Here is a 26,852-nt window from a genome sequence, read left to right on the forward strand (position 1 = left end):
AAAAAAAAAAAAAAAAAACCCTAAAAAAGAAAAAAGAAAGGACTGAGGATGTATAGCTCAGCGCAATGGCTCTGGGTCAATCTACAGTACTGGGGGAAAAAAAAGGAAAACAAAAAAAGAAGAAAAAGGTAACACTGGGTGTGGTGGTGTACGTCTGTAATCCCAGCACTCGGGAGGCTGAGGCAGGAGGATCGCTGTGAGTTCAAGACCAGCCTGGGCTACATAGTGAGTTCCAGGTCAGTCTCAACTGCATAGTGAGACCCTGTCTCAAAAAACAAAACAAAACGAAAAACCACACACACACACAAAAAAAAAAGCAAAGAAAGGAAGAAGAAAAAGGCAAGAAAAAGAAAAAAAAAGGACAGAAAGATGGTATAGATTAGGGCAGTGCAGTGTCACAGCCAGGGAACACCAGGAGCCTCCAGAAGCTGGGAGAGGTGGGGAGGGAATCTCTCACAGAAACTCTGAAAGTCCTTGCCAATGTTTTCAATGTGGAGTTCTGGCCTTGAGAATGTGAAAATAAATTTCTGTAGTAGTGACTTGTGCAGCCCTGGAAAAGGAATCTACCCCTGGAACAGGGAGTTGCTTCAAGTTATGCTTCTGGGCCTTAAAGAATGGCCACAAGAAGAGTGGTTTAGAGCTGGGAATGGTGGCGCACACCTGTGATCCCAGCTGCTCAGGCGGCTGAGGCAGGATTGGGCAATTTAGCGAGACCCTGACTTAAAAAAAAAGGAGGGGGATGTGGCTCATTGATTGGCCCAAGGTTTAATTCTAAATACTGGGAAAAATATAGGAGTCTGAATTTAAAAGAAGATCCCGTTAAGCAGCAGAAGGTAAGTTTCAAGTGCTCTTTTTAGGTTGCCCGCTGACCCACACACCTACCTTGTGAGGGAAGCTTCCTGTGGTGGCCACTGGGGGGCAGCAGAGCATCATATAGCAAGATCCTACTCCCCCTTGGGGTTAGGAATGGGAAGCCAGACAGATAGCTAAGACTGACCTCCATGGTCTGCCTTTCTCAGGAAACTCTGAGCTTGATCCCCCTCAGGGATCTGGACTGAATACGGAATTCTTGGAGCAGGGCCCAGAATAGGAGACTAAAGTTAGTGACCATATACAAGGGGAAGGTAGGAGCTGGCAGAGGCCCCTGACGCAGGAAGGCCTTGTGGTCTGGGAACAGGTCCTGACCCAAACGACTATCAAAACAGATGCAAATAATCCCGATTCACCCAACTGAGTTACACTGAAAGTTTTCAATGGGTATGAAAGTTCTCCGGTCGTGGACCGCTGCGCCTCTGTCCGGAGTAATGATCCTTGGCATTTGGACGCGGCTTCCTGGGATGCTACAGATGACCGACTGCACCTGTAGGTCCTAACACCACCTCTGCAGGTCACAGGTCTGCTGGAGCAGGGAAGACCCCAGGCACACAGGGAGGGTCCACCCCTGCTAAGAAAGGTCTAGAACACAGGGCCCCTTCAAACCCCATCTCCTCCTCCCAACCAGAGAGCTGCACTTAAACTGAGTGGGTGGGAAAATCTGCTGGTAAACTGATGTAAATCTCTACAAAAGGGAGCTGAATGCGGATCAATGCACAGAATATCTCAACTTTGGGGAAATACGTAGCAGCTTCCTGGCCACTTACTTCCCTAACTTGTACTCCTCGGGCTTGTAGCCGATGTACTTGATCAGCCGTTCCACACCCTCTCCTGGAGGCCCGGGCCAGTGCGGCCAGGTGTCTGGGCACAAGGACTTGTACCTGCCGGAGAGGAGATGCAGCAGCTGTCCCGGTGCCTCCTTCTCCCCTCTCCTGCCGCCCCGTGGGCGCGCTTAGCTCCCCGCAGCAGCTCAGTGGCCTGCTGTAACGTGGCCGTCTCATCACACGGACTCCCTCAAATTCAACCGTATACACTTGGCAATGCCCCGTTCTCATGGAACACTGACATCAACCTAGTAACCCAATCCCGTTCCTCGGTATAAATCCAAGAGAAACAAAAGCTGTGTCTGCACAGAAACTTGCGCACAAATGTTTATAGCAGCGTTATTCACAGTAGCTGAAGGGTGGGCAACTCGAATGCCCATCGGCAGACAGGCAAGCGAACGTGGACCTGCACCACAAGAAAGGGTAACGTGCAGCTGGGCACGGTGGCACATGCCTGTCATCTCAGCACTCTGGGAAGCTGAGGCAGGAGGGTTACAGGTCTGAGACCAGTCTGGGCAACTTAGTGATGCAGTGAGAGCTTGTCTCAAAATAAAAAATAACGGACTGGGGACATAGCTCAGCGTGAAGGCTTTGGGTTTAATCCCCAGTGCCGCACACACACACACACACACACAAATAAAAAGGCACTGTAGGCTTCCAAGGGTGGTCTGTGCTCTGACGTCAATGACTCAGTCCCCGCAGGTAACTCCTTTCTGATATGCAGCCCCTGTGGAGGGACAGTCGTGCCCCTTACCTCACTGGGGGCTCCCACCCTGTTCCCTTACCCACCCGTGCCCATCTGGCTGGCGCGTCTCTTGTTATCGCTGGTCTCCCTCACGGGAGAGTCAAGTCCATGGGCACGGAGGGGGGTCCTGTCCTGTGTTCTGTGTCACCGGGCACCCCGGCAGCGCCAGCACAGCGAAGGTGCCCGCCGGGGGTTACGGACAGAGCTGCGGGCGAGAGGAACGTCTAGTGTGCGTGCGTTGGGTGTTGGGTGGGCCGTGGCTTCTGCCTCCTACCTCAGAAGCCAGACTGAGAGAATGGACAGGGTGTGGGCGAAGGAACAAGCAGACGATGGGCCAAAGTGGTGAGCGGTGGGGGTTCATCCAAAAAAGGAAAAGAGCAAAGGCAAGCAACCTGCAGCTGCGACCACCAGTGACGAAGCCTCCTGCCTCACACCAACGGCTACGCTCATCTTGAGAGCGTTGCTTTCTGAGTAGCACCAAGTCACCTGAGCCAAAGAAGTGCTGGCGAACAAGCAATCGGAGAGAAGCTTGTATCTTTAGAGCCTTCCCTCAAATCCTATAAACTCCCTGATGACAGTTTAACCGTCACCTGACAGGTGGGGAGTAGGCCACAGTTCTACAAAACAGGACGAGGATTGTGACAGGGTCGTGTGTTCCCACACCCCTCCCCGCACCATCACTGCACGGCTGTCCTCGACAGCCCAGGAGGCCTAGGCACTAATCCAGCACCTGGGTCGCAAGTGGAGCATCCTCCCCAGCAGGGGGCCAGGCGGGACACTGCCCACAGCGCCCCCTGACGACAGGTCTGTGCAAGTGGCCTCCTCCAACTCAACCGTGGGAGATTAGGGTGCGGAGAAATAAAGCAGCCAGGCAGCCCTGTAATTCCAGCATCTAGGAGGCTAAGGCAGGAGGACTGTATGTTTGAGGCCAGCCTGGACAACTTAGCAATTTAGCCAGACCCTGTTTCAAAATAAAAAAGAGGGCTGGGGATGTAGCCCAGTGTGAAAGTGCCCTGCTTTAATCCCAGTTTCCATTCCTGTGGGGAGTCGGTTCAGGTACATAACACGTATTAACTTCTTTATTGATCCCCTCTCCCTTCCCTCCTCCCCCTCCTCCATCTCTTCCTCTCCTTCCTATCTGAGAAACATCTATCTCCCTACTTCCTATTATCTATCTTTTGTTTTGCTCTTTATTTATGGTTTGGGTTTCTCAGATAAGAACAATTTTGTGTTATTTAAGCTTGCGTGTCTGCTTTATTTTATGTAACATCTATTTTCCCACAAGTGACTCAGGTTTATCTTTATGGCAGAGTAGTGCTCCACCATGGTGTGTAAAGACCACATTTTCTTTACCCATTCATCTGCGCATGGATAAATAAGATTTATCTACTGTGAATTGTGCTGCTGGAAACATAAGTGGCCAAGTATGACTGGGATATCACATCTTTAACTTGTTCAGAAAGACGCCTAGAAGGGGAACAGCTCTGTCCATTTTAGTTTTTTGAGGACTCTCCACACTGATTCCCACCCGTAGGGAAGGGTTCCTTTTTCCCCACAGCCTCACCAGCATTTGTTTTTCAGCATTTTGATTTCTTGAGCGCATTCATTCTTCCTGGGCTAAGACAGAAGCTCAGTGCTCTTTGTTTTTTTTTTAATTTACAGTTCTCTCATGGTCTGTGATGCTGAGCATTGTGTCATATATTTATCGACCATCTGTGTTCCCTCCGAGAAGCATCTATTCATGTCACTAGCCCATATTTTGATTGGGCCCTTTATTCAGGGGGCGGGCGGCTTGGGTTTTTATAGTCTCCCAAGTATTATTTTTTTGCTGTCAAAGCTACTAAGTTAAGAGTGGAGCTGAGCTCCGTAAGGGACAGCCCTTTACTCATCGCCATAGCCCAGAGATCGGCAGGTAGTAGGCACCCAACTTTAAGGGCCCCAGACGCACAGAGCACTTTACCTTTGCAGGAAATGCTCGTACTTCCGCTGGTATGCAAAGCCAGCCCGCCTCACCCGCAGGTGCTCCATCAGCCCCAGGTACTTGATCTGATGCCTTACGAGGAAGTCGTCGAACTCGCCTTTGGAGAAACAGGAGGAACAGTGTCACCAAAGGACCTCGTAGGAGGCTGTTTCCACCACGCCAGACCAGCAGCTGCAGGATGAAGGTCGGTGGGCTGAGTGTGGCCAGGGAACATGAGTCCTCACTCGAGTTCTTCAGAGGAAAACCCGGATTTCTGTTTCTACCGAGAAATCGTGAGATGTGGCCGCTCTGGGCCGAGGCTCCCACGTAACAACTGGTGGGAAACGGGATGGTGCTGCCCCCTTTAGACAGCGGGGTCCTCTACCGCTTGCCCACACCTCTGCCACCCCGTCGCCTACTCCTGGGCTGCTCTGTCATTTGTCCTGCCTGCCTGGCCGCTGTAGCTTCTGGCTGTGTGATTGCTTACAGCCACGGCAAGAGAGCAGGAAACACCCACGTTGGGCTTCGGGGCTGGAAGGCTGCTCCCTGGCTGGGAGAAGCCACGCTGCACCCTCTTCTCCGACACTGGCCTGGCTCAGCTGAGTTGCTCCTGAAATTGGCCGAGCTCTGGACCACCAGAGGGCCTCGTTCTGAATTCATGTACCTTCTCCTGCTTAAAAAGGAAAGTGCTGTTGGGCCTGAGGACAATGAGCTTTAAGGCTTCTAAGCCACTGTCACCTTGGTTGGCCTCCAGCCTCTTCCCCTGAGCTCTGTGTTCTAGAAGGTTCCACTCACTGGGTTCTTTCCTGTCGTTGGGCTTGATGCAGCGGATGTACGAAGGTTCCTTGGAGATGAGAATTTCCAGGAGGCTGCTCAGACTGTTCTTAAACTGAGTCCCCACCTGTGGAGCGAGACTGCCCTGTGTAGACACCGCCGGTTCCATGTGACAAGAGCGGGGAGCAGGGCGCGAGGCACCGCCCTCCGTGCTGCCCTCTTGCTCAGAAGAGGAGGCTCTGGGTGTCCCGACCCGAGATGCCAAAGGCTGCTCTGGTCAAACAGCAGTGGACAGCACCTGTCCAGGATGCCGTCCTCACGGAGCAGATCCCAGGGAGCCGCTCATGGGAAAGCAGGGTCATCACGGAGACCACACCTCCCCTCCGCCCGATTCCTTCCTGACACTGCACTCTTATGAGCTCTTCAGTAGTGGGTGCTCCTTTCCCAGAGCCTCTCCCACTAGATTACAGGCCCTCGAGGGTGGGAACCATGGCCTCGTCACTGCTAATCCCCAGCCCAGGGCAGCGCCTGATGCGTACTAGCAGCTCCGAATGAACTGGCGCGACATGCAAAGTGCATATTCAGTAGGACCCTAGAGAATGTTGCTTCCGAAAAAGGCAGGGGCAGCTTGAAAAGCACAGATAACGGAGGGCAATACGCCCGCAGGGGCCACACGGGATCTCCCGCTCACCGTGGGCGGCCGCCTGTGGTTCTCCAGCTCAGCCGCCAGGAAGCACTCCCTCAGGATGCTGTTCTGGCAGCCACACAGCGCCTGCAGGGGGAGAAGGGAGCCGCTCCGTGGCCGCCCCGGAGACCAGCCAAGGGCCTGCAGGAGACACAGCCGTGTGCAGGAGGTCACAGGGCCAACGGCTTCTAGGGTACTCGAGGACGTTTCTAATTAAAAAGTGTGGGAGCCCAGGCCTGTAATCCCGGCACTCTGGAGGCTGAGGCAGGAGGATCACAACAAGTTTGATGCCGGCCTGGGCTACACAGTGGGTTCAAGGCCAGGCTGGAACACAGAGTGGGACCCTGACAGCTGTGTGCTGTGGCACCCTGATGGGGACCTGACGTAAGGGAGACCCTCAGCGTGGCAGTCGTGTTCCGCGTGCTTTCTGGGTCCATTCACGGTTTCAAGGGTGTGATTATACCTGCAACAAGCAGGGCAGCAGTGAGAATTAGATGGGGGTGCTTGGGAATGAGCAGGAACCCCAGCCTTCTGAGCTGGACCTAGGAACTCGCTGTACTGAACGTGGAAGGCCGAGGGATCAGTTTGAGTATTTGTATCCTCCCTCATTGTGGGATCGAAACTGAGGTATGCAGGCGGGGTATTCTCAATGAAAGGTCAATGACTGAGGAGCCAGCAAGTTGGGATGGCTGGGTTCCTTACCAGTATCAATACCCTGCTATCGATATTCACGGAGCATTTACACGAATGCACTGGAAAAAGGTAAAGGACAGTAATGGCTGTGGACCCCCAAAAATCGGCAGGGAAGAAAAGCTTAACTTCATATCAAGTGGAAAGTTCGGGGACCCACCCGGGAGGGACAGTGAGGAAAATCGCAGGACTGCATCCATATCATCCCTCCTGATTAAGTATGGAAACTGGCCTGTAAATTCAGGACAGAGAGGCAGCCACGTGAGCCCTGAAACTTTGGCTCCAGGGGCTGTGGGGCCTGCTGGAGAACGGCCTAATGCCCCTGGACCCCATCCTCTACCTATTCACAAATTACCATTTGAACTGAAGAATTTTCTCCACTGTCTGTAGTTAGGGACTTTCTGGCAGGGGGAGAGCTCCTTCAGAGTTTAAACTTGTAATGAAAGCATTTTGTATACATAAAGGTTTGAAATTCTTTAAAAAAAATCAAAGCAAATCAAAACAAAACAAAAAAGCAACAAGCCTCTTGAAAATGGTGTTAGGTGAAAAATGAGATGCGGAACTGCATGGACTGTGTGTACAGAGAGAAAGAAAAAGGGGAGAGAGAGACCCACACATTTGGCCCGTGTGATCCCTGGAGGGATACACGGTAGCCCAGGAGGAGCAGTCGGTCCTTAGGAGACACACTTGGTGACCTGGGGCCGAGGACGCTAGGTTTTGTGCTGTTTGATTTACTCCATTTACGTATTTTCAAAATACTTTCCATTATTAAAATTCCTTCATTTTAAATTTAATTCTAAACCAAAATTTTCCTTATAGTCAGTAACACAATGGAATATTACACGGTCCTGAAAAAGAAAATTTGAGGAATGTTACAATAGAGATGGACCTTGAGGATGCTGTATGCAGTGAAACAAGCTAGTCCCAGCTAATGGGAGGCACCCGCACTAGTCATACCACAGACACAAAAAGCAGAATGGCTGCTGGGAGCTGGGTGAGAGGGGCGAGTGGTTGTTCAGTGGATATTAAGTTCTTTGCAAGATGAAAAGTTAAGGCGATTAAGGCACAACAATGTCTAACACTAATGAACTGTACACTTTAAAACAAAGTGGTAAATTTTATGATTCATGTGTTTTACCACAATTAAAAAAAACTTTATTGGTGCTCATTAGCGGTACGGAATGATGAAATTCACGATGGTGTACCGGTACGTGTGTGTAACATTACATAAAAAAAAACTGAAACCTTTGTTTTTGGTGCTGGGGACTGAACCCAGGGCCTTGGGCAAGCTAACTGCACGCTCTGCCACTGAGCTACAGTCCCAGCCTCAAGAACGGAAACTTTTTTCAAACCCACCCCACTTCTAACGAACAGTGGCATGGAAGAGGGATTTGCACACAGGGGAGAAGTGAGAAGCGTCTTCATTGTGAAGGCAGAAGGGGTTCGGGACCTCAGCCCTGGCCTGGTGGGGAAGCCCACCTGTAACCCACAGGGCCACAGCCCACGGGGACCTGGGACAGGAACACAGGCCCCATCCCTGACCCAGCCTCTTCCGGCTTGCGTCATTCACAGAGACCCCAAAGAGGCGGCTGTCACACCACTCACGGATGGGGACTCGGTCAGATTCCCAGCAGTGACTCAGAGCCACAGACCCACTGCCTGGGGCAGAGTTTCGAAGTTTGGAGCCCAAAGAGGCTGGGCAAGGGGGTCAGGAAGGGCAGAGAAGGCTGGGGAAGGGCCCGAACCACTCCCAAGATGAACAGCTTGCCTGGTCACTCTGAAAATGCCGCCTTTGTGTTTCAGATTATTATTTTTTGAGACAGGGTCTTGCTACATAGTTTAGCTTGGCCTTGAACTCACAGTGTAGCTCAGGCTAGCCTCGAATTCACTGTGATCCTCCTGCCTCAGCCTCCAGAGTGCTGGGATCATAGGCGTGCGCCACCATGCCTGGCATGCGTCTTGGATTTTTTTATACATAAAGCTAATTAAATAAAATCTGTTCATACAGACTGTACAGCCAGTTACTTCAGTACCAAATAAAGGCTTTAACAACACAAGGTGAAACTGAATACAGTGGGGCACACCTACCACTCTGGAGGCTGAGGCAGGAGGATCACAAGTTTAAGTCCAGCCTGGGTAACTTCATGAGACTGTTACAAAAAACCCCAACCCTAATAACCAAAAACTCTGAGGTGCCAGGCACGGTGACTCACATCTACAATCCCAGCTGGGAGGCTGAGGCAGGACTACAAATTTGAGTCCCACCTGGGCAATTTAGTAACTTAGTGAGACTCAGTCTCAAAATAAAAAATAAGATGGGCTGGGGATGAATCTTGGTGCAAAGGCTCTGGGTTCAATTCCTAGTCCTTCCTCCCTGAACAAACAAACAAAACAAAATTCCGAGGTTCCGAGATTTCTCTGATAGGTGATGTACACAAACAGAGACAGCCAATTTCACTGGTGGCTCCAGGGGCTAATTTGAGCTCCCCTTCTATCTTGAGATGTAATCTTGAGCAAGCTGTACCCTCTCTCTACCTCAGTTTCCTTATCCTCAGGCTACGTCACCCAACAGTCTCACTGCACCACAAGTCTCTTCTCCCTGTGGGTCTCACACCGCTGAGCTCTCGGCCCTCTTGCCATTACCCCTCGCTCTGAGCTCATGTGGGCCACTGGGCCTTTGCACATGCAGGTCCCTCTATGGGACTAACTCCTGATCGTTCTATGGCCCAAATTGTTCTCACTCAGATTTCAGCTCAATGTTATCTTCACAGGGTTTTTTTTTTTTCAAGTCTCTTCTCCCTGTGGGTCTCACACCGCTGAGCTCTCGGCCCTCTTGCCATTACCCCTCGCTCTGAGCTCATGTGGGCCACTGGGCCTTTGCACATGCAGGTCCCTCTATGGGACTAACTCCTGATCGTTCTATGGCCCAAATTGTTCTCACTCAGATTTCAGCTCAATGTTATCTTCACAGGGTTTTTTTTTTTTCTGATCATCTAAATTAAAGTGGCCCTTTCAGTCACAGTTCTTTAATTTCTGCATAGCACCTGGCTATATTTATATATTTATTCCTCCTCCCCCAACTGAAAACCCCACCAGAACATGGAGCCTGTCTTGCTCACTTCCGCGACTACAGAGCAGGCGGGTACTACACCCGCACTGAGCCAGTTTGCTGGGGAAAGGGTTTGCACACCTAGTCTTAAATGCCTGTTCTGGCCTCAACACGCTGGAGTTATAACATAATGCACGGTTACAAAACACACAAGCGCCACGTCACAGGGCAGATCTCACAACCATCAGCGACACACAGTAGGTTTCAGACTTACTTCTTTCAGATGTCTGTACAGAAGATCATTGTTTTTTTCCAAAAACCCTGTAATGAAAGACTTAAATCAATGGTTTTGCCTAAAAATTACAGTTCCACCCCCGCCCCAGACTGCAAAGAGAAAGCCTATGAGAATTTTTAGGACCAGACCGGAATTTGTCCATCCGGGCACTGCAGACGGGTGGGCGGGGTCACTCACTCCTGGGCTGGGCCTGTCCTGCGCACCGCAAGAGGCTGAGCAGTACCCGGCCTCTGTTCTCTCCAGACGCCAGTGACAGTCACCCCGGCTAGGACAACCAAATGTCTCTGGACACTGCCAGCCGTCCCGGGGGACACCAGCCCGGCTGAGAACCAGGGTTTCAGAACCCAAGGGCGGCACACACTGGACTTTCAGCCCAGATGAGCTGTCCTGTAACTGCAAAGACTCCGCAGGGAGCCCTGTGCGCGCGCGCGCGCGCGCGCACACACACACACACACACACACACACACACACAACCGACTCCACGGGAACAGTGGGGGGCACAAGGATCAGCAGCGTCTTTCCCCACGTCCTTTCCGACACGAGAACCTGGCTAGCAGGTGTGCGCTGAGCCCTAATCAGCTGATAATCCAGTCAGCAACCAAATGGCACTATAATTAACAACCAGCTAAAAATGACATGCACCAAAATAAGAAGACACCAAAAGAAAGAGACATCAGGGCTGGGGATGTAGCTCAGCGGTGCCTTGCCCGCCTGGCAAGTGCAAGGTCTTGAGTTCCGATTCCCAGTCCGGGTGGTGGTGGTGATGGTGAAAGAAACATAAAAACTGTCTATTATACATTTACTTGTTTAAATGACAATTTTGAGTTGTTAAAACTGACTTTTCTTCTTCCTCTTCTCCATCTTCTTTTCTTTTTGCTACTTACTGAACTCAGGGCCTTCCTGAGGTACATCCCCAGCCCTTTCTTATTTTTTGATCTTGAGATGGGGTTTTGCTAAGTTGCCAAGCTGCCCAGGCTGGGCTCAAACTTGTGACCTTCCTGCCTGAGCCCACTAGCATGCTGGGATTACAGGTGTGCACCACCACGGACCCAGCTCAAAGGTGACTTTGTTACACACCATTCATCACTGTACAGTTCAGTGGCGCCGGCTGCATCGGCATTTTGTGCAACCATCTGAGTGGCCATCTCCAGAGCCTTTCGAGCATCTCCGGCTGAAACCCTGCGCCCACAAAGCAACTGCTCCCCACTCCTGCTCTCTGGTCCCTGGGAACCACCCTCTACTTCCTTCTCTCTGAATGTGACTCCTTTAGGTACCCCACATAGGTGGAATCATGCTATACTTGTCACTTGGCCACTGGCTTATTTTCCTTAGCATAACATCCTCAAGGTCCACCTTGAGCATGTGTCAGAATTGCCTTCTTTTTTAAGGCTAAAAAATGTTCCACTGTGTAGACCAACGTCTGTTCATTCATCCACCACCTGTGGGCTACTGCGAATGATGTTGCTCTAGGCATGGGTGAGCAAGGCTCGTCTGAGTCCCTGTTCTCAGTTCTTGCGGCTGTATACCCAGCAGGTCAGAAGGAACCTTTGGCAGAACCTTTAACTCAGCAGTGCCGCTTACTGGACTTTACCCTGTGGATGTGACGTGCCAATCTCAGCCAAGTGAAGTATGAGACCACACCCAACACGGCAGTGCTTGTAAGGAGAAAGCTGGACAAGCAACGCCCATCAAACAGATCCAAGGACACAGCCCTTCAGGGGAGGCTGGGAGCCTTTCAGGAGCCACACGGCAGAACATGTGCTGCCTGGAGAATGGACTCCAGTAGGTGCAAAAGGCCTGGCTCTCAACCCCAGCTCTGCCAATTACCGGTGGTGTGGTTTTGGAGAATTACTAAGATGCCCTGAGCTGATTCATCGTAAAGTAAAAGGGGGAGGCAATAAAAGTCTTTTCACAGGGTTCTGTAAGGTTTTGAATAATAGAGGTGAAGAGCTTGGGCCCAGTGCATGGCACATAGTCAGAGCTTTCTGAATATCAGCAGGAATTCAAATGATCTTCAGCATTCACACAAAGTGGCCTTTTGTATTATTCAAGTGTGTGCACACGCACATGTGTGTTTTCTAACTTGTAGGTCTATGCACAAAACATTTCTATTTTCTTGGAGACAATTACAAGGCACTGTTGATTCTCATGGTTACCAGGAGCAAAAGGGGGTCTTTCTTTTCCTTTCATGTATTCCTCTATTCTTCCTACAGATTTCAAGAGATTATCTGCACAGAACTGAACCAAGCATTGGAACACATGGACTTAATAGATGTTTATAGAGTATTCCACCCCCAAAAATCAGAATATACATTCTTTTCAGCTGCACATGGATCATTCTCCAAAATAGACTACATACTGGCTCACAGAACAGGTCTAAATAAATGCAAAAAAATTGAAGTCATCCCCTGTATATTATCAGATCATAGTGCAATCAAACTAGAGATCAACAGCACAAGAAACTATAGAAACTTCACAAACACATGGAAACTGAACAACACTCTCCTAAACAATCAATGAATTACAGAGGAAATTAAAGAAGAAATTAGACAGTTTTTACAAATAAATGATAATGCCAATACAACATACAGGAATCTTTGGGACACAATGAAAGCAGTTCTGCGTGGAAAATTCATAACATTGAATGCCCACACTAGGAAAACAGAGCGGGCTCAAATAAACAACTTAACGATGAAACTTAGACTCCTAGAAAAACAAGAGCAAGAAAAACCCAAAGCTCGAACAAGAGAGGAAATTATAAAGATCCGAGCAGAAATCAATGCAATTGAAATTAAGAAAACGATACAAAAAATAAATGAAACAAAGAGCTGGTTTTTTGAAAGAATAAAATAAAATCGACAAACCCTTAGCTAATCTTATCAAAAAAAGGAAAGAAAAGGCTCAGATCCATGCAATCAGGAATGAAAAAGGTGAAGTCACAACAGATCCAAAAGAAATCCAGAGGATCATGAACACCTACTTTGAGAACCTGTACTCTAATAAAATGGAAAACACAGAAGAAATGAACAGATTTCTAGATACTTATGAATTACCAAAGTTGAACGAAGAAGAGATCCATTGTATTTTAAAAAATTGTTCCTTGTACAGTTTTGTATTTAAAGAAAAAAAAAACTAATATGTTAAACAGTGGCAGCTCAGTGCACAAATTCAACTCTCTCCATGATTCTGGTTGCAAACCAAACTATATGAGAACCAAATCAACAGCTGAATCTGTAAATGTGCCACTGAAGCCAGCGCCTAACCACTGAATTTGATTTGGTTCTTGTCCCACTCGGTTTGTGACCAGAATCATGGAGAGAATCAAGTTTGTGAACCCATGTACTGCTGTATTATGTTTTAAAGATTCTTAGTGATACACTTAGGAGTAAAAATACTTTTTAAGCCAAAAGTGCTTTGAAGAAAGCACAAAAAAAGACCCGCGTCTTGATGATTTCTTACCATCAAGAAAGTGAAACGACAACTCATAGAATTGGAGAAAAGATTTGCAAATCATATATACCTGATAAGGGCCTACTATCCAGCATATATAAAGAACTCTTACAACTCAATAAAACAAGTTTTTTAAGTGGGCAAAGGATCTGAACAGGCATTTTTTCCAAAGAAGATACACAACTGGCCAGTAAGCACATGAGGAGATGTTCAACATCGTGAACCATCAGGGAAATGCAGAGATCCTTCACACCCTCAAGAATGCCTCTAACCAAAAAATTTAATAGTTACAAGAGTTAGTAAGGATGTGGAGAAATTATGGCCTTCATACAGTGCTGCTGGGGATGTAAAATGGTACAGCTACTTCGGAAAACAGACTGGCAACTTCTCAAAAGGCTAAGCACAGAGTTATCATAAGAGCTAGCACTTCTGCTCTTAGTTGTATGCCCAAGAAAAGGGAAAATGTACACTCAGAGGAAAACTTACACGGGCAACCTCAAGGCTGAATGACTAATGAAAGAATAAATGTGGTTTATTCACACCACAGTAATATTTTTTTCAACAATAACAGGAACAACATGGACGAACCTTGAAACGTTATGTCAAGTAAAAGAAGCTGGACCTAAGAGGCCACATATTGCAGATTCTGCTTACAGAATGTGCCTAGGAGAGGCAAATCTATGGAGAGACTAAGTATTCTACTGCCTGGAGCTGGAGGGGATGGGTCGAGGGTGTGGGAACCAGGCAGTGACTGGTGTTGAGTATAGGACTTCTTTTGGGGGTTCTGAAATGTTCTAAGACAGACTGTGGGGTGGTTGCATGACTCTGCATATACTAAGAAACACTGCACTGTGCATATAGGTGGGCGAAATTATGGCATGTGAATTACTGACTTTTAAAAATTTTGGTGGAATATCAACTATCTCAATAAAATGGATAAAATAAAGTGTTACAGATAAAAATGGCCAGTAAATCAAATAAGGACTTGTTAGAAGCTAAGGCTAGGGATTATTTGGTGTGACCACGTGCAGCGCTTCCTCACAGACCTGGGCTGGGCACATGCACCGGGCTCCCAGGAGGCTGTGACCCCCACCCCCAGCCACTCACCCTTGGTGCAGTAGGTGACCTCCCCTGCGTAGTGGAAGAGTCGGAACTCCATCCAGCCAATCCTCTTCTGGCCCTTTGGACCAGCCAGCTTCCGCCTGCAAGACACAAGCAGACACAGACCGAGCCTTTCGACTCACAACAAAAGAGCCCGGACACACAGAGCAGAGGGAGGGACAGAAGCCCTAGGGAAAGCTAACTGCGTGCAGAGGTCCTCAGGAAGCCCTGCTACCTGTTCTCTGTGTACAGATCCAGGTCTCCTTACTGGAAGATCCTTCCTGCTCCTGAGAATCAGGAATAAAAATCCTGTATTCAAAAAATGAAATGTCTTCTATTTTCCCAGATGATAATTAAGAAACAAGTTTACTATGTTGTATTTTTGTGATACAGAGAAACTAACATATAACACATCATGTTTCAGATTCTAATGACACATATGGGTGTGTGTGCGGGTATGTGAATGTGTGTGTGTGTGTGGTACTGGGCCCCAAGGCCTTTGTGCTAAGCTACCTCCCCAGCCCTTTTTTGGTTTTTTGAGATACAGTCCGGCCAAGTCACTAAGTTGCTCAGGTGAGGCTTGAATTTGTGATCTTCCTGTTTCAGTCTCCCAGAGTGTTGGAATTACAGGTGTGCACCACCACACCTGGTTTTGTAAACATTTAAGTAACATATTCTTGCGATATAACATATGTTGATGGCACACATAGCCTACATGTACAGCTCAATGAGTTTTTGTAAATCAAACACACCCATGTAACTCACATCCAAATCAAGAGACAGAATGCTACCTTTCCTGAGAACTGTGTCATCTGAGTCCTTCCGGTCACAGCCTGACACGTGTGAGTTTTACTTCATTCTACACTTTATTTTTATTTATTTATTTTTACCGAAGGTGACAGTGAATTTTATTAATATCATTATGAATTCATAGGTTTAAAGATTTCTGATTATTCCAGTCTATTGTAATCATCATCATCATGAAGGCTCAAGTTGCCCTAGTGTTGACTGTAGCCACTTTTGAGTCCCTTTGATATGATTCCAATAGTTGTTTTTTTGTTTGTTTGGCACTGGGAATCGAACTCGGGTCCTTGTGCTTGCAAGGCAGGTAGCAGAACCACTGAGCTAAATCCCCGGCCCAATTCCAATAGTTTTTGATAGCTTTCACATCTAGTTTTTCATGTCAGCTTTACGTTTATATTTATTCTATCTCTATCTACCTATCGATCTATCTAGTATGTTACCATGCTCTGCTCCTTGGTTTCGTTGGTTCTTTTTTTGGGGGGGGGATGGAACTCCAATCCTTGCACTTGCAAGGCAGGTGGTGGAACCACTAAGCTAAATCTCCAGTCCTCTTTGGTTCTTTAGTGTGGAAAAAGATATTTACAAAGAGCTGTGCATTTTAGAGGTGACCACTGCGAATGACCTGCCTAAGATGCTTGCCTTAAATTCTGACATTTTGTGCCATCTAGTAAGATGGTCTGTTTTGATTGTCTTTTCTTTTTATAAAATAAATCTTTACTAAACTCAAGGATTTTCACACCACGCAACTGACCAACTCAAAATGCGGGATCCAACAGATTTGAGCGCGCCGACAGCTGAGCGACTGTCACCACAATCAAACCTAGGTCGTGTCTGTCATCCCAGATCACAACATGCCACCTGCCAGTTATTATCTCCCGGTCCTCCCCTCTTAAATCTAGGTAAAACTGGGCCACTATCTTCACACTTTTCCTACTCTGGGAATTTATTTATTTTTTTCGAAATAGACCATGCTCACAGAAACAATAAAGACCTTAATGTATCCTAAAAGTTGTAATCCTGCAAAGTTAGCTCTCATACCATATTAGAATGAAACCAGAAGCTGACAACAGAAACATTACTTAGAAGATAATTATTTGTTTCTTTCTCTTTACTCTTTTTCCTGTCAAAGTTTTTTTTTTTTCTCTAAGGGACAACCTATGACATGCAAGCTTGTGTGTCTGATTTACTTTACTTCTGATTGTATTTTCCTATCCAGTATAAGAAACTGCTTGTTCTTAGTCTGACAAGAGAATTTCAATTGGGTATCACATGCTTTTGGAAAATCCTGCACTTTGGAAGGTTTCTCCTGACACTGCTCTGTGGTCGAGAAACTGGCCTGTTACTGCCAAGTGAAAGCGGAAGTCCAAGCTCCCCACTCAGGCTTCGGGCGTCTGGGAGGAAGGGGCTCCAGGTTACAGCTGCAAGTTCCCTTCTGATAACTTCCTGTCGGGGAGGATGAGGGGCACCTTATCACTTCTCTCCCTCTGGGTGCCACTGTCACCAGGGGGTGTGTTCATTTCTGTTGAGCAGTGATAAAAGCTGTGATGCTTACTGGGCCTCCTTGGATAGCAGCCAGCCTGAAAACCTTGGGGTGCCTCATTACCTTGGTATGGGTTGGAGTCCAGTACTGACCACACAGGACAGCAAGAGGAACAGGCATGAAAGCCCCAGATTTTCACTTGTCTATCTTTAGTACCACTTTGTAAGAGGGGAGGGCAGGTGCTTCATTACAGCCCAGGATGAATCTAACTCTCCCCTTGGCTTTTTCCCCCTTTAAGTCTATGGGTACATTTAAAGCAAACAATACAGTTACATTCATCATTGGGATCTTGTACCTTTACATGATGTGTCTTGGTTCTTGTTTTTCCCCATAGCCCTGCCCTCCCTTCACCCACTTCACCCTTCCCTATTTACAAAGACTTTGTTTCCATTTTTTCCTTTTTTCAGTTTCCCTTATTTCTTTTCTCCTCCCCTTCCCACTTCCTCTTTAGCCATTTTCTTCCTATTTCACACTATCAATTATACCACTTGAACCTTATTTACACTTTTAGTTTTTCACACTAGAGAAACTATTTGGCATTTACTTAAGTGTGTCCTATTTATTTCACTTAAGAGTATGGCCTCAATGTGCATCCATTAAGCTATAAATGTTTCTAATTTCTCATTCTTTATGGCTGAGTAGTACTCCATTTTATAGAAAAACCACATCCTCTTTATCCAGTCTCCAGCTGATGTGCATTTGGGTTCTTTCCATGTTTTAGCTATTAAGAACTATGCCACTACAAACTGGGTACATATCTATCACTGTGATATGATTCTTTTAATTTTTTGGAAAGATACCCAGCAGAGGAATAGCTGGGTCAAATGGAACCTCTAATCCTAGTTGTTTGAGGTATCTCCATATTTATTTCCACAGTGATTGCACCAGTCTGCACTCCCACCTACAGTGCAGAAGGGTTCTTTTCTCCCCACAACCCTGCAAACATTGGTTATTGTTTGATTTCTTGATAGCAGCCATTCTTTCTGGGGTGAGGTGGAATCTCAGTGTTGTTTTCATCTGCATCTCTTGAATGACCAGTGATGTTGAACATTTTTTCATATGTTTATTTACTGCTTTTACTTCTTTGTCTGAGAAATGTCTGTTCATTTCAGATACCCATTTTCAAATCGGGTCTTTGTATTTGGGGGATCTGATTTTTTTGAGTTCTTCATATATTCTAGATAGTAGTCCTTTGAGGAGCAGATGGTAGAAATTTTTTCCCACATTGTAGGTTGTCTCTTAGCTCTGTTGGTGATTTCTCTTGCACTGCAAAAACTTTTTAATATAATGAGTTGTATTAAACAGTTGTTGATTGTTTGTGCAAGTTCTCGTGCTGCTGAGGAGTTGTTCATAAAGTCTTTTCCTATGCCAATATCTTCGAGAGTTCTACCTAATTTACTTTCCAGTAACTTTAGTGTTTCTGTTCTGATATTTAGATCTTTAATCCATTCGGATTTTAGTTTAGTGCATGGTGAAAGATAGGGATCTAGTTTTAATCTTTGTCAAGTTGAAATCCAGTTTTTCTAACACCATTCATTAAAGAGGTTTTCTTTCCTCCAGCGAGGATGGTTGGCTCCTTTGTCAAAGATGAGGTAGCTGAATACGTCTGGCGTTATTTCTCCATCTTCTAATCTATTCCACTGAGCCTCGGATCTGTTTCTTTGCCAGTGCCATGCTGTTTTTTATCACAGTGGCTTTGGAGTATAGTTTCGAATTGGGAATTCTATACTTTAGAGACACAGTATCAGAAGCATGCACTCTTATGCTTTGTCTCTCCTGTTCATACTTGTGTGTGACTAACCCACATCACAGCATGCAGTCAGAGATACTAATTCAAATGGTAACCTGTTATTCCATTTGTGAATGCACCACCATTTATTTTCCATTGTTGCTTTATTTACTTATCCTTATTATATAAGTCTGATAAAGCCACTACCATTTATGAGTTTTACTACAGCCAGAAACCAGGCAATCTACATGGACATCCACAAAACTATATGGTGGGGATATTAATATCCCCAACTTGTAGAAGGAGAAGCTCGAACACAGGAGCAATTAGTTCTTGTGGCTGAGCTACATTCTTAGCCCTCAAAATCAGACCTTTGTGATGCCAGAGCTACGGGTTTTTTGTTTTATTTCGTTTTGAGGCTGGGGACTAAATCCAGGCCCTCACATGCTCAGCACACGCTCTGTAACTGATTCACACCCTCAGGCCAGAGCATACCTTCTTCAATTCTCTCTTCTTGGTTTCAGAGACTACGTTACATTTCTAATTTCTCTTCTGGGATGCTATAAAGACTCTATATCTTGACCTGTATGATGATTATCCTGGCACATACAAAGATAAAATTTCACTGGGCTGTACATTTCAGATCTACATCCATTATATTAAAAATACATACTTAAGAGAGGCCGTTTCATGTCCAAGATACAAAATCTCAAAACAATCCTACTTGGAACTCGTTTGAGTTTGATTTCTACTAACAAGGCTATGCTTGTGCATGAGTTGGTGATCCTCAAGACACTTTTATGCAGGAAGAAAACGCTGCAGGCCTGAGGTGCGAATGAAAGCGCGGAGACCCCGCCCCCGCAGCCTGTCACGTGAAACACTTACGTCTGGAAGTGTGCGTGCTTGCCTACTTTCTCTTCCAGTTTCTCCAGGAAACTCAAGTCTGTAGCGGGACCAGGGCGGATGCATTCTTCATCCTTCAGAAGAAAAAAGAAAAAAAAAGGAAAAGACACACCTCGATCCACAGCGTTAGGCTCCACCAAATCCAGTTTAAATGCTTCTGTAATGGTAGAAGGCCCTGGACTAAAATGCTGGCATCTCCCATGAGTTCAGGAGAACCATCTGGGAGGTAAGGGCTCCCTGACCACACATATGCAGCCTCCTAGCTCTGTGCCAGGGCACCAGAGGGAATGGAAGCTCCGTGAACGCTCAACTCTCCCAGGCTCCGACTCTTGCACTTTTGAAGCTTTCCCAAGGATCCCCCACAGTTGCCGTGGCTACCCGACTTAATCAGTCATTCCTACCCAAGAAGAGCGACATGCACACAGACCCCTTGCACGAAGACCAAAGTCCTCCTGGAAAGTAGGCTATAAGACCCACTGAGACTGACCTTTCATTTTTCTCACGCTGTGTCTGTTTTTTGCACCTGGTTCTCAACAATGATACCATTTAACGGACCATTTTGAAAAATTATAAGTGAATCAGTCCTCTAGCTTTTATTAAAATAACAACAAAAGGCTTGGTTACAGGTTGACGAGACAACTTTCACGAAGTGCATTTCCATATGGAAACCAAAAACAGCAACCATTTATTACTAACATGTTGTGAAAGCCCGGGGTAGCAATCCATAGGGTCACTGTGGCTGTGGATCAGCTTACATCAGTGGTGCTTCCTGGAACACGTCTTCTCCCCGGATGTCCACATGCTGCCCTCACTGCCTCCAGGTCTTTGCTCAAATGGTACCTTCTCAGCAAACCCCCCATACTTCCCTTTCCTAAAATGGACCCCGCCTCCTGCCTGCAGAATCCTCCTCCACTTTCTCTCTGGAGCACCATCACTATCTTGTCCCCAGTAGGCTGCTGGCTGTTTGGCTCTCAAAGTGAGAACCTACAAGCTTCCTGAGGGCATGAGTTTGTGTCTGTCTTCCTCACTGCTGTGCCCCACAGCACAAGGCAGATCCTGGTACAAAATAAATGCTCAATAAGCACTTGTGGGATGAACAGGATGTCAACGCTTGCCACAGACCAGAGTTCCTAGCACTCTCAGTATATCAGCTCCCTTTAGCCTCACAGCTGCTCTCTGAGTAAAGTGTTCTTATCACTGTACCCATTCCAAGACGAAACTGGAGCGCAGAGAGGCTAAGACACCAGCCTAACATTACACAGGTGTTGCTCAGTCACCACCCACTGACGTCCCTGCTGGGTCACAGGGTCGCTGGTGGCTGTGTAATAGGGATATGAGGTCAGGAGGGAAAAGGGGACCAATTATTTTCCCCAACAGGGGAGGCAAACAGTGGTGCTGATGATCCCAGAGGACAAGCAAGACAATGATTTTTTTGTTTGCCTTTAGAATGTGTTATATTTTATTTATTTATTTTTTTGGTACCGGGGATCGAACTCGAGTCATTGTGTTTGCAAGGCAGGCACCGGAACCACTGAGCTAAATCCCCAGCCCCTTTACAATGTATTTTAAAACTTCATGTTGAATTTGATCAATTGTGGATTCGAGGACACTGATATTCTCATCAATCGCAATAGTTCAAAACGTAATCACAAGCCCATTTCAAGGAGCCTCAAACCCAATTCAACTGATATTTTTTGCAAGGTCTCTCTTTTGCAAAGTGTCCTGGCTTCCCGGTTGCCCAGCATGAGAGCAGCCCCTCTCCAATGGCCACTGTATTCCTCCACTCTCTGTTACTATAACAAAATCCGTGAGGCTGGGAATTTCTTAAAGAAGAGGTTTAATTATCACCCAGTTCTGCAGGTCCAAGGGCATGGTGCTGGCCTCTGCTCAGCTCCGGGGAGGCCCTGCAGTGTATAACATCCCAGTGGCACAGGAAGCCAGAGAGAGGCTGGGTAGGGGCCAGGCTTGCTATTATCATTATCATTATTATTATTATTATTTTGATATGTTTTTCCTTCTTGTTTTGGATCTGGGAATTGAATTCAGCATCTTCACACTGAGCTACATCCCTAGCTCCTTCATTATTTTTTAATTTGAGACAGGTTCTCCAGCTAAGTCACTACATTGCCAAGGCTGGGCTGGAACTTGCAATTCTCCTGCCTCAGCCTCCTAAATGCTGGGATTGCCAGCATGCACTGCCACGACAAGCTAGGCTTGCTCTTTTATAACAACCTCCTGAGGAGAATGGAACTAACCAGAGTCCTGCAAGAGCTACATCAATTCCTTTTGAAGATAGCACCTGGTGGGATCTAATCATTTCCCATTAAGTTCCATCTCTTAAAGGTTTCACCACCTGACTGAGTCACCACACTGAATCCCAACATAGGAACCCTTGGGGGAGCCAGTCAACCTGTATCCAGACACAGCAGCTACCAAAAGGTTGCCTAATCTGGGCCCCCAAGTTTATGTACGGAAGACAGATGTGCACACATTCGTGTTGGAGGTCTTTCCTTCTGTTCCCGAAGGGCTTTAATTTAGGCTTAAAATTCCCAACAAGAGGAAAAGGCTCCACCTAGAGTTCCAAGCAGGAGATCAGCAAGAAAATTCAATTTTCACCCTTCCACACCCTCCTGGATTCCATTCTCGGCCCTTCTGAAGCCTGGAAAAAGTTTCTCCCTGGATGACAGGGCTCTAGGTCAGCATTTGTTTTCTCACCAGAATGGATATAATTCCTTTGTGTCTCTCTTCCACCAAGTCACAGATGATCTTGTTGTTGAAATACTGAATTGGCTCCCACTAAAATGACAAAGAGGGAAGAATTCTCCAAGAAGTGGTTAAATGAGCACAAAGGACACTGCTTTGGAAATGATTTTGTAAAAATTTGTTTTCAAAATGTGATCTTTATGTCCAACCTTAAAAAAAGGAGCCTTTCTTTCAAAATAAGCGGAGGGGACTGAAAAATAGTCCTTTGTGCCAATCAGGAACATTACCAATGAAACAAGATTTCTCAAGCAAATGTCTTCAGCCAGATTAAGGAATCCAACGAGAGAGAACGTCAAAATGTTTACCTCGATGCCTTCTGTTTCATACTCTGCCTGCTCTGCTTTCAGAGTCCTCTCTATTAACAGCTGCTGAAGCTTCTCATTGCAGTAATTTATACAGAACTGCTCAAAACTAGAGATGCAATGGAATAAAATAACTAAAAAGATGCAAACAAGCCAGCTCTTCAAAATTGCATTCACTTATTTTTTAAGGATGCTTTTTAATAAAGAAAAAAAAAACCCAAAGTTCTTATTAGTAAACCAATGTACTAAATGCACTGGGAGAATCACATTGAAATATGTTCACTTTTCTTTTTCAGTACTGGAGAATGAACCTGGGATCCTTGCACTGAGCTTCACCACCAGCCCTTTTTTTACTTTGTATTTTGAGACAAGGGCGGCTTATGTTCACTTTTTAAACGGTTATTCCACGTCTAGATCAGGGTGTGACTTAGGAGCTGTGCAAAGCTGGGGAATTTCTAGGGATAGGAAAATCAATCTCAGTAACATCAACCTCTTTCCCATGTGCCCCGAGAATACTCACAGGTGGCACTTGGGACTGCAGTGTTTATCCTAGGATAACCCTCAGATCTCAGCCCTAACCTTACTCCAAAGTTTGCCATGAAAGATCTCACTTTCGGCATTCTTGGCACATTGCCCTAGTATAGGGATGGTCTTTGGAAACAAAAGACTTCATTCTATTTATAGAATCAGGTGTTAGTAGTGATATTTCTCTTTGTAAGATATAGTAATTCTTTTTTTTTTTTGGTACCGGGGATTGAACTCGGGTCCTTGCGCTTGCAAGGCAGGCCACCGAACCGCTGAGCTAAATCCCCAACCCTGATACAGTAATTCTTAATCACTAAACATTAGTTGAATGCTGGCAGTGAGCCTCACTTTTTTTTTCCTAAACAGGAAATGGGAGTTTTACAGATGACTTAAACCTTGACTGAGACCTCAAAGGGGGGAACAAAGGACAGGTAGGTAGAACACGCAAGACTCACCCATTCTTGTCGAAGACTTCAAACCCATAGATATCCAGCAATCCAATCACAGTTTTTTGGGTGAAATCCTAGTCAAATAACACACACCATGAGTAATGAGAGCAGGGTTTGGATGGGCTGAGAGCATCCCCGGGGAGGGTTGGCATGTTGAAATGTAATCCCCACTGTGACGTATTAAGTGGATGGAAATTTAACTCAACTATGGGGTTTGGAGGTGGTTAGGACTGGATAAGATCATCAGAGAGCAGCCCTCCTGATCCAATACTGGCACTTTATAAGAGGGAGAGACAAGAAGACAGAAGAACGTGTGCTCCCTGTGTCTTGTCAGGTGGTGTCCTGCTCTGCCTCAGAATTCTGTCAGCAAGAAGGGTGTTTTCCCTGTGGGATCTCCAATCTCCGGAACCGTGAGCTTCATAAGTCTCTTCTTACAAAGTCACCCATCCTCAGATATACCATTAGAGCAACAGAAAATGGACTAATTCAATTAGGATTATTTTTTAACTTTGTGATACTCAAAACCCTGTTTCTGCCCCCAAAGCTGGGACTTGGCTTTTTTTTCCCCCGTGGCTCACAGGCTAACCTTCGGGTGCCTGCAGCCTGCCCCAGTCCCACTGTGGCTTTCACATCTGTCTCCTGGGTAGTGGCACCTTCCCTTCCTGATTCACATCTTTGCTTCAGATCTCTTCAGCCTGCAAAGCCCACATGCAATCCAGAAAGAGAAGAGAAAAAGACAGATAGGCAGGCAAGAGGCTCCTCATCCAGAGGACAGGACCAGAGAGGACAGGGGGCATGGAGGCCATTTCACGGGAGCCAACTGCTGTCAGGCCAGGACGGATACTGAACGATAATGCTATGCTTGTGCTGTCTCCCAGAAGTGCACGTGTTGGAAACCTCACCCTAAAAGTCTTTTGTGTTTGGTGTTTGGAGGCGGAGCTTTGGGAGGCAGTAAAGGTGAGATGAGGGTGGCACCCTCATCATGGCATTGGTGGCCTTATAAGAAAAAGAAGGGAGGCCCAAGCTAACACACTTGGGGGTCCCTGCTCCTCCAGAACCCTGAGCTAAAAAACCTTTTTCTCTTTCTCCTTAGCTCAGTACCCCATGGCTTTCATCCCCAGTACCACAAACAATTAAAATAAAATAGGAAAATAAAATATACTACAGCTAAAAGTTTCCGTGTACACCCAAAGCCAACCAACACACCTCAAATACTGGGCACACTGTGCAGTGGGACGTGCCACAAGCCACCTGGGTGCATTCCTGGGAACTCACTGCATGGGAGACATTGGAAATGTGGACGTGAAAAGACATCACATCCCACATGCCTGTAACCCCAGCAATCTTAGAGGCTGAGGCAGGAGGATTGCAAGTTTGAACCCAGCTTGAACAACTTAGCAAGATCCTGTCTCACAATAAACAATGGAAAAAGGGCTGGGGGTGTAGCTCAGCTCAAAGGCCTCAGGTTCAGGGCTCAGTAGGACCAAACCAAGCAACCGACCGACTAACCCAACACATTATCCTTGCCCGTGAAGAGCACAGTTCAGTCCCACAAATTCTTTAAATAACAAAGTGTTACCACGTTATTGGGAGCAAGTCATCCAAAATGCCTGACTAACCTTGTTCACTAGGGAGGAATTGATTTTGTTGACCAGCCACGTGAATGTCCTTCCATAAACAGCCTTGGCCATCGCATCTCTGGCATACACAGAGAGTTCCAGCGTCAGTGGGCACACGACCTGCAGAGAGTGACCAGGTGCACGGTACACTGGAAGAGAAGCCCCCGAGTTCTCACGCCAGGCTTTCCTGACGACTGAGCGAAGGCCATGGCTGGGGGAGACGCCAGGCCGGATGGCGCTGTCGCCCGGGACCTATTTCTCCCGTGGCTGCTGCGTGCCGGGTTGAGAGTGTTAAGTGCCACAGGAGATACATATGGCAGCTTGAGGCAGTGGTGGGGTGATCGGGGAAGGAGCCTCCATCTAGGGCTCTAGTGACCGAAAGAGGAAGAAGAGTCAGCTGGATGAAGCATGGGGAACAGTGTTCCAGCAGCAGGAACAGCAGGAACAGCAGTACAGACTCCACGGAGCGGGGAGGCAGTGAGCCAGTAAGAAAGGCATGGGGCAGTGTGTGGTGGCGATGCGGCTGGGGGAGATGAGCCGGGCCACTCAGGGCATGGTGGGCTGCGTCCAAGGGCTTGGCTTCCCCGAAGGCCAGCACCACGCTGTGATCCGAGCCCCGCCACCGCCGCCGCCTTTCCACCCAAAGCCACCTTTTACCTCTTCTGTTTTGGTTTCAATCTTTCTGTGGGTGAGAGCTTCCAGAAGAACCGATGGGTAGACCCTCAGGAGCTGAATTAAAGGAATCCGAGGTATCACTCAGTGACTCGGTTTTACTTACTCAGTGACAATCAGGCCGTGGAGTCCCCAGGCCCTGATTATGAGTCCTGACCATGACCACTGTGCTTCAGGGCACAATGGACCTTGCTAGATTGGTCAGTGCTTGCTAGGCCTCCTGGCCAGCATCACTGAAAGAAGCAGGGTTGGCCATCCACACCTAACTGTGGGTGTCCAGGGGCCCGATTCCCTCTCCTGCCCCCTGGCCTCCCTCTGACCCTTCAGAACATCACCTTGGCGATCCATTTGATTTCATGGGTGTCTGGGATGGTGGCACAGCCTTGGTCATCTTCTTGAAAACGAATGTTCCCCAGGTGTAGGACACTGGCAATAATCCCAAAGAGATTCTATGAACACGGGACACAGGAAGAGGACAGGGGGACGGGGGGAGAAGACAACAGCCACCTTACTGATAAATGGCATCAGCAGAGACGCTGGAAGAATAACACCGCCTCTCCTGAACTCCAGCCTCAGCTCTCAGAACCTCCTCCTCCTCCTCCTCCCCCAGAAAGGGGCTCCTATTCACTTCCAAGAGCGAGGGAAGGCGGGAAACTTCAGCCTCAGCAGGGGCCTCATTCAATCTCCATCATAGAATACGTTTATTTTCACATCACAGAAACATAAATACATATGTTTATTTTTATACAATAAGCCATTTTGATAAAATATTTAACAAACACATTTTATAAAAACCCCATAAGTAAACTCTTTAGTTTTTCAAGGCAGTGATCTCAGGTACAGGATATATATTTTTAAACTATATTCTGGTTCCTCAAATATTAATAGTTTCAAAATTGAAATGAAAAAAGAGACAGAGAGATGTAAGAATAAAATGTCCATCATTCCTACAGTTTGTTCCTATTTATTCTAAGATAGAAGCATAGGGCCGGGGATTTAGCTCAGCAGTTTGGTGGCCTGCCTTGCAAGCGCAAAGACCCGAGTTCAATCCCCGGTACCAAAAAAAAAAAAAAAAAAAAAAAAAAAAAAAAAAAAAAAA

At 46.8% G+C, this 26,852-nt stretch overlaps 1 protein-coding gene across 6 annotated transcripts in view; it reads right to left on the reverse strand.

Annotated features, from left to right (window-relative positions):
* Myo1h (myosin IH) overlaps positions 1-26,852 on the reverse strand; it is a 130,113-nt gene that overhangs the window by 9,047 nt on the left and 94,214 nt on the right. The window contains exons 10-22 of one of the 6 annotated variants that reach the window (XM_010603972.3): positions 26,089-26,202; positions 25,739-25,810; positions 25,082-25,201; positions 23,469-23,536; positions 22,492-22,597; positions 22,139-22,219; positions 19,406-19,497; positions 14,454-14,548; positions 9,875-9,921; positions 5,868-5,948; positions 5,198-5,303; positions 4,403-4,520; positions 1,641-1,754 (exon numbers count right to left, since the gene is read on the reverse strand). In XM_010603972.3, coding sequence (XP_010602274.2) covers positions 1,641-1,754; positions 4,403-4,520; positions 5,198-5,303; positions 5,868-5,948; positions 9,875-9,921; positions 14,454-14,548; positions 19,406-19,497; positions 22,139-22,219; positions 22,492-22,597; positions 23,469-23,536; positions 25,082-25,201; positions 25,739-25,810; positions 26,089-26,202 — 1,214 coding nt within the window. Of the gene's footprint in view, positions 1-1,640; positions 1,755-4,402; positions 4,521-4,889; positions 5,173-5,197; positions 5,304-5,867; positions 5,949-9,874; positions 9,922-14,453; positions 14,549-19,405; positions 19,498-22,138; positions 22,220-22,491; positions 22,598-23,468; positions 23,537-25,081; positions 25,202-25,738; positions 25,811-26,088; positions 26,203-26,852 lie in introns of those variants that run through there. The other 5 variants (XM_033762374.1, XM_033762378.1, XM_033762376.1 and 2 more) reach the window with 5 other exon arrangements.

This window comes from Fukomys damarensis, unplaced genomic scaffold (genome assembly GCF_012274545.1).
Source record: "Fukomys damarensis isolate Sample0158 unplaced genomic scaffold, DMR_v1.0_HiC HiC_scaffold_12, whole genome shotgun sequence".
NCBI classification, from domain to species: domain Eukaryota; kingdom Metazoa; phylum Chordata; class Mammalia; order Rodentia; family Bathyergidae; genus Fukomys; species Fukomys damarensis.